This window comes from Hyaena hyaena, unplaced genomic scaffold (assembly GCF_003009895.1).
Source record: "Hyaena hyaena isolate Hyena2069 unplaced genomic scaffold, ASM300989v1 scaffold_52, whole genome shotgun sequence".
Taxonomy (NCBI): Eukaryota; Metazoa; Chordata; class Mammalia; order Carnivora; family Hyaenidae; genus Hyaena; species Hyaena hyaena.
Window position 1 is genome coordinate 2,939,297 of NW_024080684.1, and position 15,851 is coordinate 2,955,147.

Sequence of the window (15,851 nt, forward strand, 5' to 3'; positions counted from 1 at the left end):
CCACACTGGGCTCCTTGCTGACAGCATAGAGCCTGCTTGGGACTCTCTTTGTCTGCCTCTCTCTCTATCCCTCTCTCTCTCTCATGCTCTCCCTCTCTATCAAAATAAATAAATAAAAATTTAAAAAATGTTTCTGATGTTGCAAAGAATAACTATGCACACTTAGAAAGCCATACGTACTCTTAGAAAATTAAAATTCTGATCACATTTCATTGGCGAAATGGTAAAGACTGATTATTCATGCACATTATTAATTCCCTGGCACAAATTTTAAAAATTACAGACCATCTACAAAGAAACAAGGACAGATTCCTTGCCTTTTTTCTACATTAACTGTGGCTATTCAAATCAGGCACCTGGAGATTTACCTTCAGAGAGTCTTCCTGAAAAGAGAAGTCTTCATAGGCCACAGTGCTTAGTTCTGGAGCATTAAGTAATAATTCAGTGGCATCCATGGAAAGTAAAACTTTGTTAATTTCAACCAGATAATCTGTGGGAAGAGGAGGTGATCGAATTCCAGGAGCAAGCTGACCTGTTCTCTGTTGGTTAGGGACTGCCTGTAAAAACGATAATGACACATCTCTTAAAATATATCCGCAATGAACAGCAGCAAACAGAAAAAAACACAAGACTATTTTTGGAGCAATTCAATACCATGAACCCAAATTAAAATTTTTGAGTTTTAATTTTTTACATCTTTGCCCTGTATTGCTGTAGAAACCCTTAGCAGTCTCTATACTGATTTTCTTCCAAAGTCTGACAATAAACAGCATAAAGAGGTTAACGCTTGAGAGGTTTTTAAGACTTGTGCCATCCGAACTCATTTAGCAAACAAGAAAATGTAACAACTCCTTTCCTGAGCTGTTGAGGAAACGAAAATACTCCGCAAATCATCAAGCTCTGTATAAAATAAAACATTTTAATACCATTATTACTTTACCCATCATGTAAAATGTCACAATTAGATAAAACACTTCTGGGCCTCACTGCTGAAAACACAAATAAATTAAACATGTATTCATAATATAAGAAATGCAATGGTGGTTTTGATTAAAATAATATCCAGGTAACTTAGTGTAACATCTTAACCTTTGAGAATAATATTATAGAACATAACTCTCCTAGATAAGACAATAGGTCCTAACATAAATTTAGACAGATCCTAAGCTGGGTGAACTTATTTGGGCAGACTACTTATTAATATGTCTTTTAATCAAAGCTTTCTCAACAAAAACAGTGCTTTCTGGGATGAGCTACCAGTCTTTGCAGAGTTCAAGTGCTTTACTCCAAATGGCTTCAATTTGTTAAATGCCCTCTACTACTTGCAAATGACAAAGTACATCTGCTCATGAATTAAGGTGGCTTCCCAGATGCTCTCAGTATATTCCTATACTTAACTTCTAAAAAATTATATTCCTTTGCAAATTCAAAGATGGCAGGGAAAATGACCATAAATACATATTCATTAAGGTACTGATCCTGAAACTGTTTACAGTTATCATTCCTAAAAGAAACCAAGACTCAAGCCTAAGTGAGTCAATAACACGGTGTTGAACGTAAAGGTCTGCATTCATTTGTCTCCTATAATGTGATAACACTGCTTTCACCAATTTCTGGATACTGCTAGACACCAGGATAAAAGCAAACCTAGATAGATGTCCTGATTTTATCCACAGGATTATTTCTATTTGAAATTAATATTAGTTTTGTTATACTATTGCCATGCATTCAAATTTTAGTCAGAAACCATTAGATATTTATCCATATGTCCAAGAAGACAAATCACATTCTTTAAGCAAATGTAAAAGAACAAGAAGGTCAGAAGTTACTGTAAATAGACAGTTCCAAGTTAAAAATAAAATCACATTCATTAAAGACTGCCTTTTCTATTCAGTCTATAAAGATAATCTAGGATATTCTGAGCCTCCATACTCTTGCAAAAGAAGCAAGGGAAGTTCAAAATTTAAACATGTGCTTTCTACTTCCCAAAATAGATTTTATTCCAAGAGGGTGATCAATCAAAATGCCCTAAGAGGGGGAAAAAAAAGTCCTCAAAATGTGACCCAGACTTTACTTCTGGATACTTTTACTTTTAAAGAATCATGCTGGACACAGAAATACAAATCTACTGTAAGGTAATGCTAAAATTTGACAGTGTTACTTGACGTTGTTCATGTCATACATGACCAAAATTTCAGGTAGACGAAAAAGTTTATTTTACATGACCATTTTATTAGAGCTTCTAAGTTTTGTTTCTATCAAACCAAAGGGGAAAACCAGGACTAAATAGAATTGAATCGTCATCATCTCTGGAAAATAAGGACTTTCTAGATCCCAAACAGGCTGGCAAAAAAAAACAACAACCCACAAAGGGAAATCACAGTCACGTAGGGCTAAACAAAAATTTTAAATGGCTGCATGTTAAAAATAAAATAATTAGAAGGTATAAATCAATAAAATAATACTTTTATAGCAAATATGACAAAGATTAACATCTTTATTTTATACAGAGCTCACACACATTTTAAAAATAGTAATACATATCCTAGTCAACAAATAGGAAAAGGTCATTTAACACACATTTCAAATAAGAAAATGAGTCCTGTTAACTGATGGTTCAAATTCTGACTGCACATTAGAATTACATAGAAAGCTGTTAGTTTGTAGTTTGCTTTTTTTTTAAGAGTGTCCACACATAGGCCCAACCTAAGAGATTTTGATTTAACTGGTTTGGGAGTCTGATTATTTTTAAGTTCCTCCAAGGACTTCTAATATTTACAGATAAGAAACAGTTTTAAAAACTTCAGATTTGAAGAAGTATATGGGCTAATAAAATAAGGACAAAAACATTTCAAACATGTTAGTATATGTGCTGCCGAAGCGAGCACCATTTCAAACATTTTAAAAACCTTTTAATTACAATAACTAATGCTAGTGAACCCAAAATAAAATAACCCTATTGTGGTGTATATTAGTACTCTAAAAAACAAATGTATTCGTTTGTTAAAATTCTAAAGTTTATTTCCATTTTGAACCAGTAATGCTTTATGATTTGGGACCCAAAGATGAAGTTCTAGGGAAGTAAGATACTTGTGAAAGTAACAGTGAAGCAAAGAACTATAATATCATCTGAAAAATGTTAGGAACCCTTAAAAGATAATACATTTTTCAGGTAAAATAAGGAGATAAAACCCACACCAGAGAGTAAGAGCAAAATTAGCAAACACCCTAAAGATGGAAAGGCACCAGTGTATTTGGGAAAATACACAGAAAACCAGCATAAATATACTACCTGGTGAGTGCCAGTGAATCAAAGAGGAAGCTGGAGGTCAGATGGAAGCCTCGGCTTATTGTTATAATAAAGAACCTTGCACTTCTTTTTCTGTATTTGTAATATCTTCCTAAACACTTTCTTAGGTAAAGGAATGACATGACCAGCCATGACTCTGGGATAAGTAATTCTGATGACAATCTGGAGGGTGGGATAGAGTTACAAAAAACTGAACATAAAAAAGACGGAGCTTGAGACACACTATAGTAACTAACAGGAGAAAATCCTAAGAGTCTGCATTATGGAAAGGATAGCAAACTAAGAGAAAGTCAGTCATTTCCCCCAGGGTCATAAAACAAGTAATTGGTAGCACTGTGTCTAACTTCAGGTTCTGCTGCATCTCACTTCATTCAGAAGTGATGGTTTTAATACCCACTTGATGAAGTGTGAGGAAAAACCACCTGTTCTTAAAATAGAATGGGTAGTTTAAGGAAATAAACTAAGATAGGGAATAACTTAGGAAACACAGGTTAGAAGGGAAGGGAGACAACAAGTTTACCTTGGTACATCTTACAAGGTTGTGGTACCTACAGATTGAAACTTCCAATAGGCAGCATGGGACTGAGAGTCTGCGAGACTAGAATCTTCCACTAGATTCAACATCACTAACTAAAAATGGCTCTTGGAAGGATTACCTAAGAACAGATGTTCTAGAGAACATCTACACACTTGCAATGCAGCTGGGAAGATGGCCGTTGAAAAGAGGGCTGATGGTGACTCTTTTTTAAAATACAAATCATAGTTTATCAATTCACAAATTTAGTTATTTGTAAACTAAATTTTTGTTGAGGCAATCAAGACCTCCACATATAAAATACAGAACTGAAGGAAGAAGTCACTTCTAAAAAGGATAGGTGCCTTTTAGATTTAATACATTATTAAAAGTCCAAAAGAAATCCCAATAAGATTTTGTTTCTATTTTCTTTGAGTCCTGTCCCATCCAAAAATATAAACATACTTAACAAGGAGAAAGAGGGACTATTCCTCCTGTTTTTTAAGGTATCCATGAATGGAACATCAAATATCTGAAAGGCAAGAGCTAAGTAAGTTCTTTAAGAGAACAGAAACTCTCCCAGAACAATACCTTAGTTCTATTGTACTTTGTACGCAAAAGTAGTAACTGCAAACGGATCTTTTCTTTTTCATTCTCCTCCAAAGGTTGATGTAACATTTGCTCTCCTCTTTGTAGAACTTCCTCAACCTGGGCTCTCTCCTCATCCATCTGAATGTTAAATAGGAAACAATAAGTTACTCAAAAGAAAAATACATAATAGCATCACTTACTAATCAGTTCCCAAGTAGGAAAACTAACCTATGAAGTACGAGATCAGTCAAGATCTGCCCCTCTGAATAAGTAACAAAAATTCATGTTTTTAAAAATCATTTCATATTTGACTTTAAAATATCTCAAAAAGGATGTTAGTTTAGCAGAAGTTAGAGAACATCTACAACAACACTACCATCAGTCAGAAAATGTGTCTATTTTGTTACGCATTATGTAAATCACTTGGCAAATCTTATAATACTCAGCAGAAAATCACATTTGGGGTCTATCCTTTGGCATAACTTGGCAGATTCTTTGGTTAAACATCATTGATGTAAAAATATAATTAACAGAAGAGAAATATAAGGACACCATGGTTTTGAAAACCTTGAACCAACCTTTTCATCTTCATCACTGAATTCCAAGTGTTTTTCCACAACTTTTAACATATTTTCTATGTCAACTTCTAATTTTTCCAGGTCAGAGAAAAGTACATCAGCTTCAAATGCCTCAGTGGTGACCAGACACTGGTATGATAATGGTTCCTGGCCAATTAGTAACTGCAGAAGGAAAAGTGTTCTTTGAAAATATACATTTTTTTAAGAGAGAGCAAGCAGGGGAAGAGTGGGGTGGGGGAGGAAGGTAGGAGAGAGGGAGAGAGAGGGAGAGAGAAGGAGAGGAGGAGGGGGGAAAGAGAGAGAGAGAGAGAGAGAGAGGGAGAGAATCTTAAGCAAGTCTCCATGCCCAGCATGGAGCCCAACTTAAGGCTTGATCTCACAACCATGAGATCATGATCTGAGTTGAAATCAGGAGTTGGAAGGACACTTCACCAACTGAGACATCTAAGCATCCCAAGGTACATTCTTCGCTAGATGCTCTGACACTAATCAGACAGATGGGGTGTCAAGAGAGGAACTACCACTTATTTGAATTGACTATAATTTCATTCATCCATACAGCAGTGACTGTATCTATTTGGGCTTCTTGGAGTTATCAATTTTCTCCAAACACCAGCCAGAGATGTGAACTAGTGTGCAAATAACTGTGGCTGCCTGGAATGCAGTGTGGGGGATTCTGATTATTGCACATGAGCACAGTAGAGGTACATCCCACAAAACATCTCCCAGTTAACCTTCCTCCAGTAAAATCCTCTTTGGATTTTGGTACCCAAACTCTGAAAAAGTACATATTTCTCAATGCAGTATTTTCAGAATCAATATAGAAAGATGTTATATGACTAAACTCAATATAACAATCCTAGTAAAACTAACATGCAGGAAAATGACATGAGCTGAGCATGAGAAATCAAGCACTCTCACACTGATTATGGAAGTAGAAATTGGTACAAACTTTCTGTAGGACTCTTTGGGAAATCTATTTAATGGTATCATATGCACAACTTTTGCAACAATTTCAAGGAATTCTAAGAATTGATTCTAGGGCATATTAACACATGAGAAAAAAGATATGCATAAAAAGATTTGACAATTCAATATTTATAAAAGCACACTAAAAGTGAAAACTCACTTAGAAAAGTATAACACATCATATAATGGAACACCCCACAGCTGTTGAAAACCATGTCAAAGAAGAACATATGAAACAATATACACAATTTGATATTTTAACGTCATATACACATAAGAGTAAATATGTATGCCAAAATGTTGACAGAAGTTATTTATGGGGATAATAACAATTTTGGTTCTTTGTACTTCCTCTTGCTCTATCCCTATGTCTCATGCCTTACTCTTTTGTACCGGGAAAATGCTCCCATATATCTATTGAAGAAAACAAATGAGCTGAGGACAGAAGGTAGGGAAGTTAAGTTCAAAGCTAAGGAAGACAAAAGTTAAAGTAAATTATTGTTTTCCTTAAGATGTGAATAATCTAAGTATATTCATGAGCTATAAAAGATAGTTTGGTCTTTTATGTCAGACATTTCAAATTAAAGCAAACTTAGATAATACTTACTTCTTGCAAAAGGGAGGGTCCATACCCAACCCTTAAGAGGTAGAATTAACCAAATACTCAAAAATACCAATCTATGGCCCCAGCTGGGATCCTGAAAAACTCATAATCCTCTGTCAGAATGAACACCTGGTTTGAATGACCCCCAAAGTCAGCTGTGCGGTTTTTGGTTTTTGCCCTAGTAAACCTTCAAAAGGCTTTCGTCTTTTCAAGTTAACATTTACTGAGCACTTGCTACAACCCAGGTCTTGACAGCACTGCAATACAACATTTCATTTCCTCCTCTCATTAGGCAAGGAAAAGAGGAAAGAGAATTAGTAAACACATAGAGAACAATTATAATATGGTAGAATAAATAAGAAGTTTTTAAGAAAATCTCTTATTGATTATCCTCTTATTTTAGTTTACTTTATTTTATTTTTATTTTATCTTAGAGAAAAAGCATGAGTGGGGGAGAGGGGCAGAGGGAGCAAGAGAAAGAGAGAATCCTAGGCAGGTTCCATACTCAGTGCAGATCCCACAACCTTGGGATCATGACCGGGGCCAAAATCAAGAGTTAGATGCTCGACCAAACCACCCAGGAACTCCATCCTCTTATTTAAATTCATAAAGCCCCTTTTCAAATTTATAACAGCAGATAGTAGTTTTCTGCATTAGGTCTAAATTATGAAATTACTTTTAACTTTTAGATGTAATAGCATGTAAAACACAAAAAATAAGTTCACACACATATAGTGTGCACAAGTTTATAAAGTGTGACTAATATTCATCCCTAGCTTGGAAATGAGTTTCATTAGTTTATAGGCAATTTTAACTTCTGATTGAAACTTTGCCACTTCTTCTCAAATGAGTTACTTTGCTCAATGCTAATTTCCTGTTTTCTCTCCTTCATATGCAACATCACAAATAAATAAGGACAATGCTCCATTCAAGGAAAAAGTGATTGAAATCATTTTAATTTAAAATTTTTTGATGTAGCAGTGCCTGGATGGCTCAGTCATTTGAGCTTCTGACTCTTGATTTTGGTTCAAGTCATGATCCCAGGGTGTGGGATCAAGCCCCACATCAGGGTCTGAGCTGAGTGTGGAGCCTGCTTAAGATTTTCTCTCCTGCTCCCTCTGCCCCTTTACCCTGCTCGCTTGCTCTCTCTCTCTCTCTCTCTCTCTGTCTCTCTCTCAATAAATACATAAATAAATAATAAATAATTTTTGATGTATATACCCAATAATCACCTATCATTGAGACACATGACCACAGGAAAAATACTTTTATATTAAAATATTACTACTCACTTTGGCACTTTTGATATGTTGAGACACCTTTTCAAAGTTTCTATTCAGTTCGGCTAATTTTGGTTCTACAAGTTCCCTGCTTGCACCTCCGCGTGTATTCATCAAAACAAGGGCTTGGTCACGGACATTTTCAACTTGGAGGCTGGCATCATCCAGCTCAGATATTAAACGCTAATTATAAGAAAACACAAAATTATCACATGGGAAAAATCAAAACCAAACATAGGTGTGATGCTAACTCAGAATTAGAGGTAGTTTAAATAAATTTCTTGGATCCCTAGGAAAGATTTAGGGCAATTTAAGGAAGAGGTGTTCAAATATAACTCATTTGAAGCCTCAGTTTCTTCCACCAAAATAAAAAAAACTAACGAATCAAATGCATGGAAAGAATGAGTGCACAAGTAACTTTGAGCATGAGAGAAAAGACCACACCAAATCTTCCATTCCCAGAAGTGTTGCTGATCCTCTGTGCTTGGTACCTTCACAATTTCTTCCCGTTTACTTGCTGGTTTCTTTTCAATCTCATCCAATAGAGCTTCCGCTTGATAAAGCCAGGTGCTTATGTGAGCAACATTTCCATCAAATATTTCCAACTGGTTCTGATGATTCTAGAAAAAAAATTAATGAAACGCTGGTGCAATCACATGCAACACTTCAGACAATAAACTTAGAACTGACATTTAAACAACCTTCACAAAGCTAATGTATGCTGAATTTCAAGACAGGTTTCTATCTTTCTGCAAAGCTCTTTCCCAGTGAGTAAGTCTCATTCCTAAAAATGCATAGCTATGGTTACATGGCTTTTAATTTATTTTAGACCTCAATACAATATTGTCAAAGGCTGAAGAAAGATAAAAGGTGAAACTCTTTTTCAATTTCATTTTGTTTGCCTCCCTTATTCTTCATTCTTATAAGTAATCTCATCTACCAACCCTTGATCCTATTTTTTAAAAGCTCACTTATAAAGTAATAATTTGGGGCGCCTGAGTGGCCCAGTCGGTTAAGTGTCCAACTTTGGCGTAGGTCATGATCTTGTGGTTCATGAGTTCAAGCCCTTATCAGGTTCTGCACCACCAGTGCACAGCCTGTTTGGGATTCTCATTCTCTCTCTCTTACTTTCAAAATAAATAAATAAATAAATAAATAAATAAACTTAAAAAAAAACTTTTAAAAGTAGTAATATAAAAGGATTATTAAAATATGCACTGAATAAGATTCTGCTTGCTCAATGGATTATAACTGAATGTAGGGCAGGCCTGTGACTTGTCACCTTGATGCCACCAGCACTTAATATTACAGCTGGCAGAGACCTCACTAATATTTCCTGAAGCTGAATGGAAAATGTGAGTGAGAGATTAATGCAAAAACCAGAAGAAAACAGTAACACCAATTAAAACTAAGCAAAATAGCTGAGGCTAAGGCAAGAATTTAGAACCTGAACACAAAGAGTGGGGCAGCCCACAGCTTTTCAGAACTACATTTTATAGGACAAAGGAAACTAGAAAAAAACCTGAGAAGTATTTCAAAGAGAAGAAAACAAATTATTCATTCGTTAATATGGAAGAATAGTTTAAAAAAAGAAAATGAGAGTCAATGAGAAAAGTTTTGGCAGTGATCAGGATTCTAAGAAAGGTGAACTGATGAGCACAAGACTTATTTAATGTTAAATGTTCTACTAGGACAATAAAGGCATTATTTGAAGGGAGAATTTGGAAGGTCCAGACTGAAGAAGTAAGGGCTGGGAGAATGTGGATTAAAATTGGTTACAATAAAAATGAATGTATAAAATATTTCATGAACATATTCTGTGAGCCAAGAGTTTTATATTCGTTATTTAACATTTATGAACTCTGTAAGATATGTTCTCTTATTCCAATTTTATATAGAGAGGAATTAAAATGTAGCAATATTTAAGTAATTTACCCAAGTTTTGTTCTTAATAACCAAGTCTGGATATGGTTCTCACAGATCAAGACATGATCCCATGAACTTCAGTGCCCTACACATTATGACTGATTTCAGTAAATGCTCAAACACACAATAACTTCTTTTTCTCTATCTCTATTTATTGCCCAGTAATTCTATGAATTTGAAAAAAAGGTCCTATCCCAGAAATGTCAAAACAAAATAATAATTTATAAATGAAACTCCCTCTAAGGGAAGAGAGGAGGAGGTGGCCCTATATTCATTGTTAGTATAAGAGGGACAGAAAATCACTGTGAAATTTAACAGGTCACTCTATCCAAGAAATAATTACTGGTAGAATAACTAAAGACTAACAACAATAAACATTTAATAATTATCATAATCAACACCATAATATCTAAAATTGGTTAAGTACAGCTATATAGTTATTTATACATGTTTCATGTCACATAATCATCACAAAAACTTTATGAGGTAGAAATTATAATAATGTCCATTTACATATGAGAAAATGAGATTTAGAGTGTAAGTGACTTGACTAATGCCATCCAGCTAGTAGTAAAAATTTTTCCTTAGGCCATGAGATCCTAAAACCTGTGCTCTTAACTAATATGCCATTATTAGAACACAATTAGTATTATATATAGCTTATGATAGCATTACAGTTAAATATAATATCAAGTCATTAAAAACATAGTAAGTGAGGTACACTAAGATATTAAAGAACATATTTCTATGTATATCACAAGTGGTGTATTACTTAACAGAGACACGTTTAACCCTAGAAAGTTACTATCTTTTCAATTGAACAAATAAAATGTAGTTTAATGAAATTAATTCACTTGAAACACATAGAATACAGGATTTAAAGCTCTAATCAAAGCTGTATTGGTTTTTCAACAATTAAAGGAGAAAAGATTTCATCATTAAATTTTTCCAGAAACATACCATTAACGTACTGCACCAGTCCTCTGTCCAGGTACGGACTCGGCTCCAGCCAGCGTTAAGGACACAAAGCCTCTCTTCTAAAACAGCCTCACTGCCCTCGATCAAGTTCTGGAGGGCGGTACTGCTCTCTGTGATGGCATTTAAATCAGCTTTTCTCTTTTCCAGATCCTTCAGAATATTCTAGAAAATAAAAATACCACGACCCACTTGTTCCAGAACACTAGAAGAGTTCATACAACTTTAGTTTTTAAAAAACTTCTCTTCCATTTATCCACAGTAGTCCATGGGTCCCCCAGATAATTTACAATATGTCAAAGGTTTCCAATGCTCCACAACCTATTAAATGTTCAGGGTTCTTAAATCCCTAATAAAAATTAAAACACTGAATTATGCAAATACAAAAAAGTAACAAACTCAGCTGTAAAAGAGCTGAGTTTTGTTCATTTTAAGTATAAATTCTAATTATTATACACAAATACCATACCTTCATCGGACCTTTAGACATAAAGAATCAATTTTATATTCAGTCACTATAAGTTGGCAAAGCTGAACTATTCCAGAACCACAATTCTAAAAGTTTTGTAACGAATTTATCTCCATGACTACTATAGGAAACTACTGATGCATACTACATTTATTTGCAAAGATAACACCTTGTACTGGGTGACTTAATATATAATCTATTGTGTAAGAATTACAAAAAAATACTTCATCATAACAAAATCATAAGAGAACTATAGCACATCTAAGCTGCAGTTATACTTGTCATAGGCAAAAATAATATACTGGGTGGCATAACGATAACTTGATTCACACATGCATAAGTCTGATCAGGCAAGATGTGTACTCAGCAAGGGGCACCTGGATGGCTCAGTTAGTTAAGTATCCAACTTTAGCTCAGGTCATGATCTCACGGCTCATGATTTTGAGCCCCACAGCATCAATGCACAGCCTGTGTGGGATTCACTCTCTCTCTCTCTCTCAAATGAACCTTTTAAAAAAGGACACATACTTAGAGAAATATAGCAAAAATGTTGGATTCCAAAATTAAAACTACTAAGTTCTTTCAATCAAAACGTTATGTGGTACGGTCCCCTCTCTAAGAAAGACAAAAAAAAAAAAAAAAAAAAAAAAGGAACATCTCAAGGCAACCTTGCTATTCCTGTATGTGACAACATCCCTCACGACCTTGTAACATAAGACCACATTAATCAGACTGCATGTCTCTGTCTCTGTGTTACCATATATGGAAGACAAAGAAGTAAAAAATATATTTTAAAAAACCACACCACGTGGTGTTGGGAGCTCAGTTCTTTGGGTACAAGGCCTACTGAGTGATGCCGGCTGGAATAAAGTTGCTTCCTAGAAAGAAAAGCCTTGGTGTCACGATTCTCTGTGCAAGAATCCTGCTACAGTAACATAAGCATATCCACCCACTGCTATTGTACCTTTTTTAAACAACATTTAAAGAAATCATTTCAAGGAGCTCATTTATATTTAATCTCCCATCACTAAATTTCATTTGAGAAGGCATAAAAATTGCTAGTTCCCAAATCAGTCAAGGTTTAAACATTCACTTGGCCATATCGAATACTGGTATACTTATAAAGGCACTAAAATACTTCTCTTAAATGTTCTTCTCCAAAAGAGAGGGGGGAAAAAACCCCACAGCCATGCTCTCTGCAGTTAAACCTTTCTATATACCTTCAGTGGCAATGTTCTGATTGACTCGAACAATCTTAAGAATTATAAAAAGTAATAAGGAATTAAATGTAAACAGCACACACAACTTATCTATGGTAATAGACTGCTGTAAAGAGAATGGCTACACTGAAAATAATAATATTTTAGCTATCAAATAAAATAGTATTAAAGTTCAGGAATGAAAATATTTAAATTTTTACACTGAAAAATTCTTATATAATTTTAAAGTCCAAATACATTAAAATGCTGTGAAATATGAATGTTTCTTAAATCTAAAAAAATCATTAAAAAGTGGGTGATTATGTTACATACAAATGTTTCGTTTGATTTATTCTAGTGAAGAGAATGTGCTGTAAATCTGTGACTTGTATTTACCATCTTCATTATTTCAAACCTGAAATAAGATTAAATGGGAATTTAAAAATAAATAGTTCCAGAAGAGACAAGCATACCATTTTAAGTCTTTACCTTAAAAAATTATGAGAACCAACTAACTGAATTGATGTGAGTAAAAATTAACTGAATTGATATGAGTCCAAAAGATGAATGATTAAAAGTTAAATATACAAAAATTAGTATCACCTATGTGCAAGCCATATGTAACTCATAAAAAAGAGCAAAAGCATTTTTTTTCACTTATAAAATAAAATAAAAACGTAGGAATAAACATCTTTGCATCCATACATAATGTTTTTGAAGAAAAAAACCAAAGCATTATATAGTAATATAAAAGACTTGGGAAGGGGGAATGAAACATACCATGTTACTAAAATGACTTACTGTAACAGAGATATTAATTCCCCTCAAAACAAGTCTATAAATTTGTGGCAATTCAAATGAAAATTTCTAACAGAATTTTGTTTGAGAGAGAGAAAGAAAGAGAGAGAGAGAGAGAGAGAGAAAGCATGCATGCTCTAACAAGAGAAGAGCAGAGAGAAAGGGAGAGAATTCTAAGTCTGCTCCAGCACAACATGGAGTCCAGCATGGAGCCCAGCACAGAGCCTACCTTGGAGCCCAGTGTGGGGCTTGATCTCACCACTGTGACCCTCTAACAGAATTTTTAAAATAATTTCTGATTAATAATTCTGAAGTTTATATGAGTATATACAAAGAAAACAGAAGCATAAACACAGGAATCCATTAATTACATCTTGAAATATATCATGAAACTATATAGTTACACAGCTGAAGAACAATTCAGAGGGTCAGATCAGTGAAGGAGAAAACAAAGAAAAGTAACAGGCAAAAAAAAAAAAAATACATAAGAATTTATCATGTCAAATCAGTGGGGAAATGACAGTTAATAAATAGTGCTGAGATTAATGGTTAACTATTCAGAAAAAAAGGTTAGAACCTTACCTCATGATACTACACCAAACTAAATTCTACTGGATTAAAACATTAAAGGTAAAAGATGAAGCTATAAAAGAGCTAGAAGAAATATAAATGAATAATTATATAATTTTGGAGTAGTATTGGTTTTTATATGCACTAAAGGTAGAAACAACGAAGAAAAAGATGTATTCTTTAAAAAATACATAATACAGTGGTTTTAAAAGAAACCATACAGAACAGAAACCATAATGGCAAAAAAAAAAAGATAAAAATGGAACAATATACACACACTAAGCATTTATAATTGTAATAGGTAAAGAACTCTAAAAGACCAAAATGGTCAAAACTACAAACAGGCAACTTTTTAAAAAGAGCTATAAATGGCCTCTAACCTTTGGAAAATGCAGTAATTAAATAACCAAAACATGATATTTGCCTGGTGTTGAGCAAGCAGGAATTCTCACTCACAGCTGGTGAGTACATTTCTGAAGAGCAATTTCATAATATGTTTTAGAATTTTAAATGGATATACCTCTTGGCCAACATTTTTAAGGCTAAGAATTTACCCTCAAGAAATAATTATAACCATATGCTATGATTAAGCTGCAGAGCATTTTTTACAATAGTGAAAACTGGCACTAATTTATGCCATAGCAATAAGATACTATGCCTCTCCAAGGTGTGATTCAAAAATACTTGCAAGTAAAGTATTAAAGATAAAAGTTTTTCAAAACAAGATCAAGAAACGTTAGACACAATATAACTGTTTGTAAATGTTTGTGGCCCTGCATGTTTGTATGTATGTGCCTGTAAAAAACTAAAATAAAAACAGCATATTCTTGGATTATAAATGATTTTTGCTTCTGTCTTCTTATATTAAAGTTTATTTATTTTGAGGGAGAGAGCAATAGAAAGAGCAAGCTAGAGTGAGGGAGGGGCAGGGAGAGAGAAAGAGAAAAAGAGAGAGGAAGAGAGAGAGAGAGAGACCCAAGCGTGCAGAGCCCCATTATGGACTCAATCCCAAGAACTGCGAGATCATGACCTGAGCCAAAATCAAGAGTCAGACATTTAACCAACTGAGCCACCCAGGCACCCTGCCTCTTTTTTAATTACACTATGCAAATGTCATTCAATTAGCCTATACAACTTAAGTTATTAACAAGAAAATAATGGCAGGGCGCCTGGGTGACTCAGTTGGTTGAGCATTTGACCTAGTTTTGGCTCGGGTCATGATCTCATGTTTCATGGGTTTGAGCCCCGGGTCAGGCTCCATGCTAACAGCGTTAAGAAGCCTGCTTAGGATTCTGTCTCTCTCCCTCTTTCTCTGCCCCTCCCATGCTCATGTGTGCATTCACACTCTCAAATAAATAAATAAACTTTCAACAATAGGAAAATAATGGCTTTCAAAACGTACAAAGAAGATAACATTTCCTTGAAAACATAAATTTAACAAAATAAAATTTAGTGCCTTTCCTTTGTACTCATTCACAGCACCCCCATGAACTCCCACGTTCTTCCTTTCCTTCCTTCATCCCTTTCTCCATCTCCTGGTCACCCCACACAGCCCACGGCAGAACTATACTTTTCATCAGCAATTCTACTGCTTCCTATCTGGACTTGCTTTCAATGCTTCTCTCCATGAAGTTTTCAAATTAAGAAGCAGCTGTATCACCCAGAACCTCCTAGCACCTTCTCTTCACTTCCCATAAGCAAACACCTGATGTTTGGTGTTTGATGTCACAACTGATACCTGCGACTTTATATAAACTTCTGTCACCGTATCGACCTGAATATTTATATTCAGCACTTATCTCTAGTATACATGCTTCTTGGGAAATAAATTTAGGAAAAGAAAATGGGTAGATTAAAAAGAAAACTACTTTGTGTTCAATTCTTTATCCACCTCAAAAGAGAGAACTAGCAAATCTACTCTCCAATCTCTGATTTCAAAATTACTACAAGTTATGGAAAACTCTTGGATCTTTTATTAATTTTTTTTAATTCTGTACCTATGCTCTTTATATCAGGTAGTTTGCAACAGGAAGATTTGTTACTGGTACAAAGTTACTATAGAAAAATT

The 15,851-nt window shown here is 34.5% G+C and overlaps 1 protein-coding gene across 5 annotated transcripts in view; it reads right to left on the reverse strand.

Moving 5' to 3' along the window:
• The window catches only part of UTRN (utrophin), a 576,845-nt gene that overhangs the window by 298,060 nt on the left and 262,934 nt on the right, over positions 1-15,851 (reverse strand). For 4 of the 5 annotated variants that reach the window (XM_039230877.1, XM_039230878.1, XM_039230879.1 and 1 more), the window contains 6 exons: positions 10,733-10,912; positions 8,338-8,466; positions 7,859-8,029; positions 4,994-5,155; positions 4,416-4,553; positions 369-557 (listed from right to left, as the gene is read on the reverse strand). In XM_039230877.1, the coding sequence (XP_039086808.1) occupies positions 369-557; positions 4,416-4,553; positions 4,994-5,155; positions 7,859-8,029; positions 8,338-8,466; positions 10,733-10,912 (969 nt within the window). Of the gene's footprint in view, positions 1-368; positions 558-4,415; positions 4,554-4,993; positions 5,156-7,858; positions 8,030-8,337; positions 8,467-10,732; positions 10,913-12,748; positions 12,766-15,851 lie in introns of those variants that run through there. The other variant, XM_039230880.1, reaches the window with a different exon arrangement.